The 15,937-nt window shown below is 41.6% G+C and overlaps 1 protein-coding gene across 24 annotated transcripts in view; it reads left to right on the top strand.

Moving 5' to 3' along the window:
- tcf7l2 (transcription factor 7 like 2) overlaps positions 1-15,937 on the top strand; it is an 81,659-nt gene that overhangs the window by 22,938 nt on the left and 42,784 nt on the right. For 14 of the 24 annotated variants that reach the window (XM_025057216.1, XM_008313840.3, XM_025057211.1 and 11 more), the window contains exons 4-5: positions 5,807-5,908; positions 12,138-12,197. In XM_025057216.1, coding sequence (XP_024912984.1) covers positions 5,807-5,908; positions 12,138-12,197 — 162 coding nt within the window. The remainder of the gene's footprint in view (positions 1-5,806; positions 5,909-12,137; positions 12,198-15,937) is intronic. The other 10 variants (XM_008313848.3, XM_025057212.1, XM_025057215.1 and 7 more) reach the window with 1 other exon arrangement.

Raw genomic sequence — 15,937 nt, 5'->3', positions numbered from 1 at the left:
CGCAATTCTTTCAAAACTTTCCGGTCAATCAGCTGGTGTTTGAACAGCACGTGTCCACACCTGCTTTGCAAACAGATCAGAGGAAAGCAATACTCAGGAGGCATATTGAAAGAAACTCACAGAGGAGGTCATACAAGTATTCAGGGGTTTAAAGGTTGTTTTTTTTTTTGAGAAATATATATATTGTTTTATATATATTTGGATCATAAGTAATTATTCATGAGCGGATATGAGCGATTACAGGAAAACTGGCTAAAGGAAAGAGGTTAGCAGGAGAGGTCCGGGATCAGGTCGGCTGCCTGTATGCTGTCAGGGCCAGTGAAACCCCCAAGGTGTTCTGGCTTTAGAGTAAATATGGGCCCAGTGGACCCAGTCCTGCCCCAGGGCACACAAACCCCAGGCCTTCCCACATTCCACTTTTATTTTCCTGGTTGCAAACTGCCGCTGGCTATCAGAGCAGGTGGTTTTTTTTTTAATATTTACTCATAAAATGTGCATTAGAAGAATCAAAGAAGCCATGATGGACCCTCTTGTGTCTGCCAACTTTCTCCCAGTTTTGTCAATTTTTTTTCCAGCTATTTCCATTCACCCGAGAAAATTCATTGATCCATTTGTTTGCACTGTACTCAGGATCAGACACCACAATGTATCGAATGTCTAATGTGATATTTTTCATGTAACCCCAAGGACTTCATGAGACCTGTGTTGCATTATGCCTCTTCCTCCCTCAATTATGAAAAAAAAAAAATACTGTACCCATCTCCCCTCTCACCCCCTTTGCCTCTTACGCCTTTGTATAAAAGCCCCTGTGATCCATGGATGGCAGAAAATGATCAGCACAATATGACTAGCTTTTCTTTCAAATTAATATAAAATCTTTTTTTTATCAGAATGTTTATTGTTTTAAGAAACTTTACTTGCATATGTTTCAATGGGACACCTACAGTATGTAAGTGCTTTAAAACATTTTTTAATAAAGCACTTTAAAGTTTCACTGCCTGTATCTTTTTTAAAAATGGCTCAGCGATTTTGATCTGTCGTTACATACACAGTAAGTCAGAATGCACTAGAAAAGCTTTGGCGCATCACATAATATGAAGGTGTCACAGATGGGATGATGGTCTGCTGGACTGTGGAGAACAACACTCAGCATCCATATGCTGCCTTTCAACGCAAGCTGCTCTCCGTCCGTCTCCCCTCACGACTCACATTGCTCACATGGCAGTAGGACTTAATTGAGCCCCAGTGGTCGTCATCATCTGCGGTCCCTGGACCCTTGTTGTGAAGTAGAACCCTGTTTGGGAGCCAGGTTGGCACATAAAGAACTGTGTTTTTGAATGATTGATTCAAAACACTTTGCTTTTAATCCAAAACAAAACGAACAAGCTGTGTGGTGGATGCTCCTCCAGCTACCAAAGCCATGGTTGATTTAGTAAAATGAAATCAGGGGCTAGATTGGAAATCTGCTGGTTGTTGACCAGAAATTGGCAATTTTGTTGACTGTTTTTGCTCCTCCGTTTTTTTCCCCAACTTTGGGGTCATGACCTGATGTGGGGTCGCCAAAAAGGTCGAGTAAGTGTACCAGGAAGTCATGTCTAAGTTAAAACAGACTGTGTGGCACCTTGTTGAATTAGTGACAACAGCGTTGTGGATGTCTAAGGTTGACACGCAAATACTCAGGATGCTGTTCTATTTGTTTTCTACGTGCTTCCTTTTTTTCTGCCATGAGCTGTGACAGCAGGACACAGGGCCCCAGCTTGTTTTCACTGCGATGACAGTCACGGTGGATCTGGGTTAACACTCTGTAGTTCATAACATGCCACACGCCGGTGCAGCAGGAGTCACTCACATATGGATAAACGGTCCAGCATGCAAGTAGGAAGCACCTGATCAAATAGTCGTGTTGCATTATAGTGCTAAATCACATGTCACTGTGCCTAACAGTAACAGTAATATAACTAGTCCACATTTCCTTGTTCAAGTTTCATACACTCAGCATATCTTAATGTTTTTTATGCAGTCCAAGGCAGTGAAATAAAACTTTAATGTAGCAACAATGAAGTTTCAGATTTTGGAGCCTTGTTACAGAAAAATACTGTTGATTTATTTTTATTTATTTATTTTTTATATTATATTGGTTACTAGATATTTAAAAACATCATTTAATTCATCACCTTACACTATTTCCGTTAAATTCTGGAGCCCTTTTACCCTCACCCGCCCACTGCCTTCCCCCTTCTCCTGCTCAGGAAAGCAATAGTGGAGAGGGAATTCAGGACAAGGAGAGTGACTTCATCCCTTTGCATGGATTTCGACGACTCCCTTGTCTTTCACTTCATCAGAGACAATTGAGTCATTCAGCTCTTTTTGTGGGCCAGACTAAGGAAGGAGGGGTGCCGGTTAGGGGAAGAGGGTCGAAGGGGGTGAGGAAAAGGAAAGGCCGTCTGTTGCTCAATCCAGCACTGAAGCATAAACTGGGTGGTTCCTGGGGGATTGGGGGGGGCTGCTAAGTGTTTGTGTGTGTGGGAATGGGAGGAGGGAAGAGAAAGAGTGACAGAGAGGAGAGAGTTATCCTGGAACTCCAGAGCAATTTGTCACATTGGAATGGCTCTTGAGTTACCCGGGGGGCCCCTTCATTGCAGGAGAGTTTTCAGGTCGCTGAGTGGGGAGGAGGGAGGGGCTTGGAGCGGCACAGAGGGGTCATAGGCCATGGGTCTACTCATGCCCGGGCAGTATGTCTGTTGGTAGGCAGACGGACAGGAGGAGAGACAGAGGAAGGAGGCTGTGAAAGGGGCGGTCCAAAAGCCCAGTGCTTGCCAGGGCTCCGTTTTCCTTGGCTTGCTTGTAAAACCAGCGAGATAAGTGTGTGAGAACATTTGCAATAACAGGGCTAAAGAGGAGCCACTTGTCGGGGCATGCGCTCCGACACTCTCCTCTCTGCAGTCTTACAAGATCTCTCTACCCTGTTGCCACAGTCTGCGGTGTCACCTTCACACTCCTTACCCGACTCCGCCGAATGCCCTCCCGAACCTTCTGCCGGCTGCAGCTGTGTTTAAATATTTGCATGTGTGTGCATGTGCACACATGCTATGGCATGACTTTCCTATGGACCACATTCACACTCATGCACACGCACGTAAACAGTCCAGGCCCCCTCCTCTCTAACACTGCTCTGGTTTTTGGCCCTCTATTACCAACAGTCACCGTCTTGAATTTCTTTCAGTGTCAGTGTACACAGTTGTAAACCCATCCAAATAGGTAGTGTCCAACTTTGCTAGAACAAGTAGCAACAGCCAGCTACTATTTTTCTATTTCTGATCGATGATCTTTGGCAAGAGACTTACCTGTTGTGAGGATTTTTTTTTTTTTTTTTTTCCAATAGGGCTTCCAGTTTGTCTTCACAGGCCAGACCTCAGTAGTCCTTCAGTTATGGAGTTATCATAAAAGATGTTTTTTAATATTCTTGAGCTTCTAAAATCCCCGTGCTGTGCTGCTTTGATAACTTCTCACTCAAGGACTGCAAGGCAGTTAGCTAGTGGCTAACTGTTGTGGCTAACCCTTGTTTGTGAGCGATTCATGATGGCAGCACTGTCACTCTCATCCTTGTCATTAACTAGTGCAACACTTTCCTCCCCATCTTCCTCCCCCTTCTCCTCTTTCACCTTTTCTAGGCAATTAATACCCAGTGTGGGGGGTCTATAAAATAACCAATAACCATTACCTCGATTTTTTTTTTACAACCTTTTATTTCCCCTATTTGCAGGACCTACAAACAAGTATAAACAAACCCATTTTCAGTTTTGTTTTGTTTAGTTTTTTTTAGTAAAAGCCAGGCGTTGGGGTCATAAATTAGTGGTAGTGGTGGAGAAAGACTGGACAGCAGACTGTTTTTTTTTCCTTGCAGGGGCTGTAACTGAGGACAAGGAGTCAATAACTCCCTCCAGCATCTACCGCTGGCAGGCACCCCGCAGTGAACTCTTCGCTAATTACCACTGATTTAGACACAGTCTCAGGAAGGGTCGTGACACACTCTCCAACCAGTAGTGACACACACACACATATACACACACACTCTCACAGACGTGCATACAAAGTAGTGGTCACCAATTCTGAATGGCAACACACAAGAAAAAAAAAAGTGTTTATACTCTGTTATATTCAGGACATTGTTGACAAGGTCAGACTATTTTACCCAGAAACATTAGGCCAGATAGAAGTCCATATATATTGCATTAGAGTTCAATATATCTATAGTAATTTAATAACTATACGTAAATCCAATCCATGGTTTTGCATATTGACACTTGAGCAATTTAAAAAAAACGATTGTGAAAGGCAGGAAAAAACATTAATGTTTTTGAATGATATGTGATTTGAGCCAGCAGGAAACAGGATGTGTTTCCGCTCGCCTCTTGTTTACCTGGAGTATTTATCGCTGTTTTCTCAAAGCTTAGTTTTCAGACACTGGACTAGGGATCCTTAAATGATCACGGTCTTTTTTGGACATTCATATTTACATGCAGAGAGTTTCTCTGCAGCTTTCACTGCCGATATTTTGTGTAATACATGCAGAGAGTTTCTCTGCAGCTTTTACTGCATGTCTTGGTGCAAAGTAATGCCGATGTTTTGTGTATTTATTTGTCAGTCCTTTCCTAAGGCCTCAGAGTAAAAACAGTCACTCTGACCTATTTCACTAAAACTAGGTGACTGTGACATTGATAAAAGGTTTTGGGACCACACACTGTTCCAAGGTCAGCACCAGATGACCTGTGGTCGTAACCATCGAGGGCATTTACTTTTTATTTAACCTTAAAGACATTTTTAAACAATTGAGTAGTCTTGTTGTGGCTTTATGTAATTGAGCACAGAAGCTATTTGTAGTTTGCCAAGACAGCAAAACAGTCAGCACAGCACAACCTGTCACATTAAAAGTTATTCCACCACATATATAACAGACAGATGTTTCTCATGACCCCTGGTACTGCTTTTCTCTCTCTCTCTCTCTCTCCCCCGTGTGTGTGTGTGTGTGTTTGAGAGATTGGGTGGGGTGGGAGACTTCCAACAGAGGCCAAGTCAATCATTTATGTGGGCAGTTGGGAGGTGTAGCTTGACACATGGTGAGACACCACACTTTAACCTCTTTACAGGTTCCAATAAAGCTTTGACAAGAGGCACATTTATGATCATCTTGAACCTGTTTATAGTTCCCCCCCCCCCCCCCCCCCCGCCCCCGGGCCGGCGTCTGCTTCCTCCCTTTTCCTACGTCACCCCAATTCAATGTTACTTTTTGCCTACTTTGGAAAAACCAACAAAAAACATTGAATATGATTATATCTTTTTACATTAATATACATTGCTACAATTGTGCCCTGGGTCACCACAAGGTCTGCATTGATACCATCTATTCCCTAAATCCCATGTTAGGTTGACTCACTTTGTGTATTCCAGTTGTGGGAACCCTTTATAAAATAATTCTTTCATACAATTTTACTCCAATGTCATAACAACTAATGTGTGTGTTGTACTGTATTTTGAAAAACTATGTGTTGCACATACAAACACCGTGTGCTCTCCTGCTGGACTTGCAGATGCTCGCTCGAGGCTGTCTTCACTCCATTCACCATCCGCCTTTAGATCTTTTTTTTTTTCCCGCTTTTCCATGTTTCTGAGTCTCCACGTCCATGCACACATCAAGAGATATCGTCTCCCCTTTTGTCTTATTTTTTAATTTCTTTGTTTTTGATTTCTGCATTGTTAACATGTTTTGTTTCTTCCTTTCCATTCTGTTTCCTTTTCTGCCATTCAGTACCTACAGATGAAATGGCCCCTGCTAGATGTTCAACCAGGAGGTCTTCAGAGTAGACAAGCACTTAAAGATGCCAGGTCCCCGTCACCGGCACACATCGTTGTAAGTAAAGCTGCGCTCAGCACTTTTCCTCTCTCACCAGCTTTTCTTCCCTGATTTTGTGAAATTGCCAACGAACCTTATTTACCTTGTCTGATCATTTTTTATGAATCTTCTGTTTTTTAGACTAGCTGATATCATATTGTGTTTGTGTTTGGATTACACCTCTTAAATCACTTTTACCAATAGCATACAAATGTCTCGTTTTGAATGTGCAAAAGTTGACAGTGTAACATTTGTGACAGAGATTAGGGATCTGGTCTCTTTTTTAAGGAAGTTGATCTGGAGTCACGTTGCAGCCTTACGGGTTGCTGCGGAGCCACCATTTAGCACCCGCAGTGAATGATGAACGCCTGGCTTGGCCTTGTTGTGTGCTAGTTTCTGCTGGTATTGCTACCATATTGTTTTTGAGAAATATGTGGGTGTTGACGCTGCATTGATTGCCTTATGTGCGAGGCCGGAGGAGTACACTGGCGTGAGTTATATACTGTAGCCGTGCAGCCACAGGGCCGTATGCGGCACATACACGTACCAGAGCATTCACCTCAGGCATGTCAATATTTAAGAGGCCACTAGGCCTAGAATGAACAGTTGAACGTGAACTTAGCAGTTCGCCAAAGGCATAAAGTTTTCAGGAGGTCAGTGGAAAGGTTGGATGTGGGGAGGTGTACTGATCTGTTCACAAGGTTAGCAAGCTTGAAAAATCAATGAACAAAGGGACTGAACAAAACTAATAAGTTGTCCACAAATGCCCTCGGCCATCGCTGGTACAGTTGTTTAACTTTAGTTATGGAGTCATTTATCTATGACTTAAAATAAGAAAAATATTAGATAATATAACATTAATATTTCAGAAATGGGGTTACTTCAAAATTGAATGCTAATGACCTCTGGTGGTAAAGGTGCACAAATTTCACTCTCTGCAAACGGCACTCTTGCTTAGTCACATCTGGCATTTGATCAGTTCCGTTTATCTTGGTTTTCTCTAATAAAAAAACAAACACAAAAACAACCTTGAACAGTGACTCAGAGATTTCCACGAGCCAAAGGCCTCTTACAAATGTGTCCATTTCATTTATGCACATCTTAAAATAGCAGAAGTCTACATGACTCTTGGTTCAAATCAAACCCTGTCAAAAGCTGTGTTTCAGACAAAATGTTATTGTAAACAAAACAAACGCAGCCAAAAGGCCTCCTTACCGTCCCCCGTGATGCTGGTGTTATTTTTACACCAAAGCGTTCAGGGGCCCCTACTTACTCTGTTATTTTAGGAGACGCTGAGTTGAGTCCCAGGCTCCTATGAAGTCATTAAATGTAGTTGTGAGAAGGAAAAGCTGCAGGTAAATACTTGTGGTTTTTGTTCTACCATAGTCTTATGTCTGTAAATACTTCCATCCATCCATACCTATGAAATTACAAAGGAAATGTTCCACAATGGTTGTATAATTTTTGGAGCACCAATGTTCAAGATGTTTTTTTTTAATAAAAAAAATGGAATAAAAGCAGATGGATTTAGCCTGAACGGCTCAGAACAAACAGGCAACTCAACAAAGCAAAAGATCTAGCTGTGGGGCAAAGGCAGACTTGAAACAGGAGAGATGGACAACCAGTCAAATAGAAATAAATAAGGTTGCACTTTGTTGTTAACTTACTTGAGGGTGAGTCAAAAAGTTCTAAGACAAATTTAAGCAATCTTTATCTGTGTATTTAACGATTTTTTCCCCCCACTACATACCCTTCATTTAAGTCTTCATTTCTTTTGGTGTAAACCTCACCTGTAGGATTCTGGGAGATGTCTTTGGCACTAGGTCACACCCTGACTGAACTCAAGTTCCCTTCAAATATATAGTTCCAGTTAATTTTGGAGGTTACAAATTTGAATGAGGTAAAGTGAGCGTAAGGTTTCATTGATTTCTCTTTGGTTTTAAGCACACAGATCAAGAAGAGACCAACTTGACGCGCTTGTGAATGGGATTTAGGACGATCACTTTAATAACCTTAATAGACTTTTTGAATTCAAACAAAGTCTTTGTAAAGTTAGGAGAAAAAAAAAACGTGTGCAAGGTGAAGAATGGATATCATGGAATCAGAAACTCCAATGAACCCCGCCTTTTTGGAGCTCTGTGTCTGAGCGGAAAAGCCGGATGGAGCAGTGGGAGTGCTGTTAAATGCACACTGTGATTAGCACTGACACTGATCAATATGAGAGAATATATTGTAATATTTGTGGTCATATTGCTTATCCCTGGTGTGATTTATTTGATGGAATACACAGGCTGATAAGATCAGAGGCATTGCAGCATTACTGCATAGGCACACAACTCGCTGTTAAGCAGGAGTGATGAAATTGAATGTGAAATGCAGCTTGTATTGTTGGTGCTCCTTCCATCGTGCTCCAGCATCCACCTCTGACTGAGAAGGAAGTGTGATTGAATGTTTCCCTGGTTTGCATCATACTGGCTGTCGTACATATAGAAAAGACAGATTACTCTGGACAGCAATGTGAATGCCAATGATAACCCCACACGGACTCCCAGTGGTGTCACTCAATCATTCTAGTTTTTTTTACTTCTTTTTTTTTCTTTTTTCTTTTTTTTTTTTGTACTACAGCTCTTTTGCCTTCATATTGCTGTACGTGATCCCCTTATCAATAAATTGGGCTGCAAACGGTGGTTTTTCTTTTGTTTACAAATGCGAAGAAACTCTCAGGCACTTTGACCTCTGCCTGTCTGGAGTGCTAGCACTGCGGGCTGCATTGGCAGTGATAAGAAGCTGTTGACTGGTCTGCTAGATAACAGCGATCTGAGGCCTAAGTGACCCTGCAACAGTTAAAACAACAATGGAAAGATGGTGAGAGACAGGGAAAGCGAGAGATGGCAGGGAGATAAAGTGTGTTAGAAAGTTGCGGCATAGGAGAAGGATGGAGGCAGATGACGGGGCCAAAGAGGCAGGCAGACAATTTAGCTGGAAGGTTCAGCCGAGATGGGATATAGGAGGATTGGCTAAAAAAAGTGGAAGTGACCTCACCAAGCCGGACCTTCTGAGGGCTCACTATATGCCCCTGTTGATAATGCCCTCAAAGAGAGTCAGGCAGGACCTTTTAAAGTGCCTGGCCACGCCATAGGCAGCGTCAACCCTGTCACTGCTGAACTTTAATGCCATTGGCTGAAAGTTATTCAATATTTATACACCTATTGAGGTAAACAGACTGTATGTAGAGTTTGTACTGCTTCTGTTGGGGAAGGTTGCTTTTGCAATTTTGAAATTATAAAGACCGAATTTATATTTATTATACTAAGGCAAAACCCTCTCATTTTGGAATATTAAATGTATTCATCTGTTTTTGTTTCCATTGGAGAAGGTATTGGTGAAATCGTACTTTTGTTATGCTGAAAGTAAGATTAATATTGTTTATTGAAAACAAAGGAAAGATGATAGCATCAGCAATTGTCAAGTAAAATGCTCAGCAGGAGCCATGCAACCATTGAACATTTGTAGTTTGATCAAATCAACAATATTAACAAAGAATTGGATCTGGGAATACAAATCCTATTTTGATTATTTATATTCTTTTGAATTCATATTTTTTTTGTTTGTTTTTTTCACAAGAACTGGGGCAGAAACAGAGTCAGCACGCACAAATCACTTTTCTGTCATTCACACACACACACTCACACACACACTGCCTCAGAGTCTAGAGCCTAGCCCAGGCCGAACAATGTCTCCATTGTTTTCTAGGCTTTCACTGGCAGCAGGGGACGGCTGGAGTGTTAACCATTTCTCCACTGCACCTCACTGTGTTGTTGTTGTGTGCGTGTGTGTGTCAGAGGTAGTGAAGCATGGGCCCGGGATAAGGAGAGGGAGGGCACTTGCTCCTAGTGTATGGTAATTAGTGTGAAGGAAGTGATGGAATCTGGCCATTTTTATGGCCTGCGAGACCTCCCACCTGAGCCTTTACAAGTTCTGAGCATGAACTTAGTTCATTTCCATTCAGTCTCACTCGTTTCTGTGATGAATGTGCGCCAGGCAGTGGCTGTGAGAAAAGACGCATGTGTTTCTGATAGGTTATAGAAAACTTAAAAAAAAAAAAGGACAGATGACTGGATAAGTACACAATTAGAACTCTTAATCAGTGTGGGCGAACACAGGGTTTGGATCACATTTGCCCTTCATGACCACTTCTCTGTCCATTTTTGAGAAACAGGCATAGAAGGAGTTTCCTGTGCTCTGAATGGGCCGTGCACCTGGGCCTGGCCAAACAATTGCTCAGGACTCTGGGAGGCCTGGCCTCTCAGCTGTTAATGAGCGACCTCACGGTCAGCAGGCACCCACCCACACACTGTCCACAGGCTTTACCTAGAAGCTTTCTCTACCCTGTTGACCATAAGCTGCTCTTTCCCCCAGCATTCCAAGCCCTTCTACAAATAACCTCTCTGGCCTCCTTTTGTCTTCTTCCCATGCCTGCATCCCACAAGACAGCTCTCAACCTTCACTGCATTAGAAAAAAATACAACAGTTCAAATGCAGGTTTTGCAATTAGGATCAGATGCTCTCAGTTTTTATATAAAAAAAATATTGTGTATCAAAATATACACAGAATTTTTTTTTTGCCATCAGCTGCTCATCACTGTGTTTTTGTAAAAGGCTCACGTCACCAGATCTGGCAAACTTCCGATGCTGTCTGGACATGGTGTCACAACTGGGATCTGTGACAATTAAAACGAGAGCGTCTTAGTCATTGCCACTGTCCGGCAGTCTGGACAAACACTTGTTCCCCCAAAGACAATTCACTTAGTGTTGTGTCAGTCCACGACATCACAAAAGCAACAGAAGAGTAGGCAGAAGAGTTCCCTGACTCAGTGGTGGAGTGGAGGTCTGGGTCAAGGGCCACATACTGCAACAGAGTAAGGCATATTAATTTCAGTCGGCCAATTCCGCCCTCTGACAGGATTCCAAAATAAACATCAAATAATAATGGAAGACTAAATTTAATTTTATTTGAGTGTCCTGCGCCCAAGGTGTGTCCAGAACAATTCTGGCGTTCATCTGATTGTAGGATACAGGAATAGCAGAGCCTTGTATTGTCTGTTTGTATTTCTATACGACTGAATGGCTGCAAAGCTATTGTCATCTGTTTCTTTTTTTCCCTCTCTGTGGTATGTGACCGATATATAAACCCGCGAACTTAAGCTACCCCAGGTAACTGGTGACTGGTGCTGGACAAGCACATTTTAGAGAAGAATATATATTTGTGCCTCTAAGTGTGTGGGTTTGTTTCACCATGAACCACAGTATCTAAAAAGATAACGGGGTGCAAGTGCATGTACAAATAGAGCTCAAGGGGTGTTGATGCACAGAAAGTCGTCTGTACAGTAGCTCTTCTGCACTTTTGCCCCACAGTAAACTAAAGTGTGCTTTACAGTGTCCTGAGACGTCGTCCTGCGTGTCCTTCCTAACTTAGGAAATGTATAGCTCTCATTTTTTCTTTGTTCCTCGCTCGTCTTTTGTCACCTCTATATATCTGTCAAAGAGATCAGTTTTTTTTTTTTGTTGGGGCCAGTGGATACAAATAAGGATCAGGTTAAACTCTGGATGAAATAAGTGTGTAGTTAAACAATGGGAAAGATGAGACCAGACAGTTCTCAGTTTCAATACTAAAATCAGGAATGGCTGCTCTGGGGACCTGTAGCCAACTTTTATTTAAAACAGATTTTATTACTGCACTTTTAGCATTTTCAAAATCAAGAGAAACATGAGTATGCCACTCAGGTAATATTACAGCTACAACTGTGCCGTGGCGGCGGTGGTGGATCCCCGTATTGGCAGAACGCTGTGTAAAGTGGAGATTCTAAGAGGGTTAACTGTTCCTCTAAAAGAAAAATATGGCTTTAACAACCAGCCAGTCAGTAGTAACAACCACGTTACCAGTTCAGAGCCAGTGTTCCTCTATTCTGTCTGTGTAAAATTAGTAATAATGGGGCCAAAGATGCACCCGGGAGAAAGCTGAGGCAGCAGAGATGAGCTTGTATGTTAAATAACTAAAAAGCCAGGGGATGCGTTATTTCCTCCGAGGACACAATGCTTTTCCTGAAAAAAAAAAAGAAAACTCTTCCTTCAGATTGGTGCAAGTGTGTGTGTGTATATATGTGTGTATATGAGAGAAAGAAGTTAAATAAGAGATGGAGATCTGATATAATTGTGTGACTTGGGAACGTCCATCTTTGCCTTTCAGGGGCCCTTCTGCTGGGATTTCCCTGGACAGTCAGATCTGAGCCTTCACCAATTTCATTTGGTGAGATAACTTTGAATTCCAAAAATATACCTATTGGATTATTTCTTCTTTGGTTGATTTTTCAATCCAAAATTCAAATAACACCAATAAATCAATGATCTGTACATGAAAACAATGACTGAAGAAAATAACAATAACCATGCTGCTTTTTTGCTTTGGGCTATAGATTTTTTTTTTTTTTTGGCTGCTACGCTGCTGTGTTCCTGCTTTTTGTAATCTCTGAATTTCAATTCCATGTGTTGGAATATTAGAGATCTTTTGTTGTTTTAGGTGACGCAGAGCTCAATCGTGACTAAATGGTCCACCGTCTTAGGGCAGCTTTGTTTGTCTCAAGATAAACTTTTCTGTGCCCTAATAGAGTCTCAGTTTTCTGTCCTATTCTGGTTCAATGCGTGCATGCTTTTTTTTTTTTTTTTTTAGCGTTAGGAGTCACTGACTCGAAATACGAATGTTTGGTTTGAATAAGCTAACAATCCCGTGGCAGTGAAAGGAGCCTTTATGCGGTGTTTGTATTTCTTCACGCAGCTGTTTTGAAGAGTTCTCTTCATCCACAACATCTGGGTCTGGATGTAAGAACAAAGTGATAGATGGAGCAATAACACACAGTTAAAATCTTTGATTCAGAGCAGTCCTACAGCTCAGAATCGTCTGTTACTTTGAGATGACGCTTGCTGTCTCAATAGTGTGTTTCTACACCAGTGTGCATTTGTGTATCAGACCTCTGATTTGGGCTCTTTCTCCCTGCAAAGAAGTTAAAATAAAATAAAGTGTTGGGACTTGAATATGCAGATCAACCTGAACACTCAGTTGTTGTGTCGAGAGGACCCGCTCTGTATTTAACACTCAGTTGTTGTGTCGAGAGGACCTGCTCTGTATTTCATTAATTAATTAATAATTTTTTTTTTTTTTACTTTAACTACATATAGAACAGTTTATTGTTTTCGTGTACTCCTTCCAGCCTCCTTTCCTCTCCCTTTTACAGGCACCTCTGCGAGAACTTGTTTAACAAGGTTTGTCTGAATCACTGAAGGGTGTGTCCGTCTGTCTCTCCGTCTGTCTCTCCGTCTGTCTTTCTGCGTGTATTTGTGCATGTGCGTGCTTTTGTGTTCACATCTGTGTTTTACACACATGCTTTTGTCTACACCTGCGTGTCATGTCCTCAGACCTAAGGTGTGACTCGAGGTTTGACTGACAGTGAGTCAAAGAGGTTCAGATTAAAACTTCATCTCAGTCACCGAAACTCACGTTGGTGTTTGTGACTGTGAAAAGCGTCAGTGCAGGAGGTGCACATCAAAACTGTTTGACAAGGTCTTTGGTCATAGGTAATTGGCCTGGGGTTGTGGGATCGCAGGTCAGGAATGTCATTAAGAATTACCCTAATACAGTGACCATCAACTGGAGGCCCACGGCCCACCGAACAATCCAATCTGCCCTGCGACTGGATTACAAAATAGAAATAAATACTAATGTAATCCAAACATTAGATGTATGTTTCTTTTAATTGTGCGGCCTTGTGACTGGATCTCCTCTCACAGATTGACTATTGACTGTCAGTCAAGTGTGTGAAGTGTGTCACACAAACCAACCTAGCTAGTTGGATGGCCAGCCTCGTAGGTGATGATAGGCTGAGCCAGTTCCGCTCTCTTCTGTATTAGCACTGGGTGCCGTTTCACAGGAGAACTTGTTTTGACAGAACTGCAGGTGTCTCATTGTTGGGGCTGGCATGGTTCAACAGATTACCAATTAACAGAGGGGCCGAGGCCATGGGTGGGTGTGTGTGTGTGGGGGGGGGGGGGGGGGGGGGGGGAGGTGGAGAAGCAAGGAAGGAGGGGGAATATGAACGTGTGGTGATGCAAGGTTGTAGGGGTGAGTACAGCGATGGAATGAGGTTTTAGAATGAGAGAGAAAGCAAGGAAGGAAGTGTGGGGGGTTCAACCTTGAGGCAGGCTAAAGGAAGGCAATTTCTATCTAAAGTCATTCTTAAAAAAGCTTTTTCAATGTTGTTTAGAAAGAGCAGGTTATTTTTCCAATCAATATGATATTCTTGAAATGTTTTTAATACATGCAGAGATTATTTTGGTGTGCTCTTTGTATTCTAATATGATAGTAAAATAACTTTTTACTGCTTTTACCAGTCGGTCTTCTTTTCCCTCTCCTAACAACACTAAAGTGTTTCTCTAGAATTTCCACCATTAAAGTTCAGCTTGCTAACAATTGTTCTCTAGTAGGTAATTAACTTAATGACTAACTACTTGGGTAATATTTAATTATCTGTTAACAAATGCAATTGTCAAGTTTCTTCTTATTCACCATTCACGTCTGTTTTATTTTCCATAAATCAATTTATGGCAATTGATGAATAAATAGCAAAAGACATTAAATTCACATTTTTAAATATTTGTATTTATTCCTCTCCCATCAACATTTGACAGCCTGGGATTAAAAAGGTGAATTAAGGGGTTGAATTAATAATGATTATTATTATAACCATAATAATAACTGTAATAATACAACAACAACAACAATAATAATAATACTAAAAATAATAATAATAAAATAAAATCAATATTGAAAGTTTGCTACGACTGTGGTGGAGTTAATGCTAGAAAGTTTAACCACAAAGTTAAAAAAGCTAAAGTTTTGGGAACCACTGCTTCAACCCTTGATGGTGTTATTTATTGATCAAACTACAACATGAAGTGTAATGGATGTCCTATTTAAGAAATACATTTGTTTATATCGGTTATAGCTGAAGACATTCTGTTCTAAGGTTTCTCCGGAGCGTTGTGAAATTTCTGTATCGACGTTGACCTAGCGCTAAGCTATCTCACAGTCTCTGGAGTTAGCGTCAGCCGGGTACAAACACTGTGTGCGAGGAGCTTGTGATTGAGAGTGATGGAGACAGCTTTTTGGAAATGGAGGGAAGAAGAGGACCAGAGTGGTGGAAAGATTGGGAGAATATAAAGCCCCACCAAATTCCCCAAAGAACAATTTACAGTTATGGATGAACGCACTGTCACAGTCACATCTGAACTATGTTGATGTGTGTGAGTGTGCATAGAGGACTGTGGAATGCTGAGTGATTCCAGAGAGCACTTAAGCTGCCTTGAATTCAGTTTGCCGTTCCCACCCACGTTTTAACAGCAGAAGGGTTTTCTGTAGAATTTGCCGGGGTAAACGTTGGGTATCTTCTCTCTGAGTCGTTTAGCAGCGTCCTTTGTCACCTTGCTTATAAAGTGTAAACCACATTTTTAGGTTCCTGCTCGAACAAGGCCATCGCCGCCAATTTATTTAATTCTATTCCCCTTGGTGCTTCCAATAAAATTCTCTCTGAACTTTTCTTGGATTTGTTTGGCTGTGGTTTTGATGTGCATGTTGTTGTTGTTTTTTTTTTTCTTTTTTTTTTTCACTTTTGTTCTTTAAGTCTGTTTAGTCAACACTGTCTAAGTGCCAGACCCTGCTTTTGTCTCGGCCTGGGGAAGAAATTTGATGTGAGAATTATTATTCCACCCAGTCAGTTTCTTTGAGCATTTTCCTCTCACTGCTCTTTGTTTTATCATTTTCCTTCTTTTTCTTCTAATAGTCCTGGAAGTTTGGGACACTCTAGAGGCAGGTTGATAGTACGGTTTTGCTGCTGCTGCATACCTGTGCAGGTGTGAACATGCATTTGTATTTATTTATCCAGACCTTAAAAAAAAAAAGAAGATTGAATGCAACTGAATCGCCTGTTAAACCGCCAC

This window comes from Cynoglossus semilaevis, chromosome 8 (genome assembly GCF_000523025.1).
Source record: "Cynoglossus semilaevis isolate Cse_v1.0 chromosome 8, Cse_v1.0, whole genome shotgun sequence".
NCBI classification, from domain to species: Eukaryota; Metazoa; Chordata; class Actinopteri; order Pleuronectiformes; family Cynoglossidae; genus Cynoglossus; species Cynoglossus semilaevis.
The sequence above is the reverse complement of the archived record's forward strand: the minus strand, read 5'-3'. Positions and strand labels throughout refer to the sequence as shown.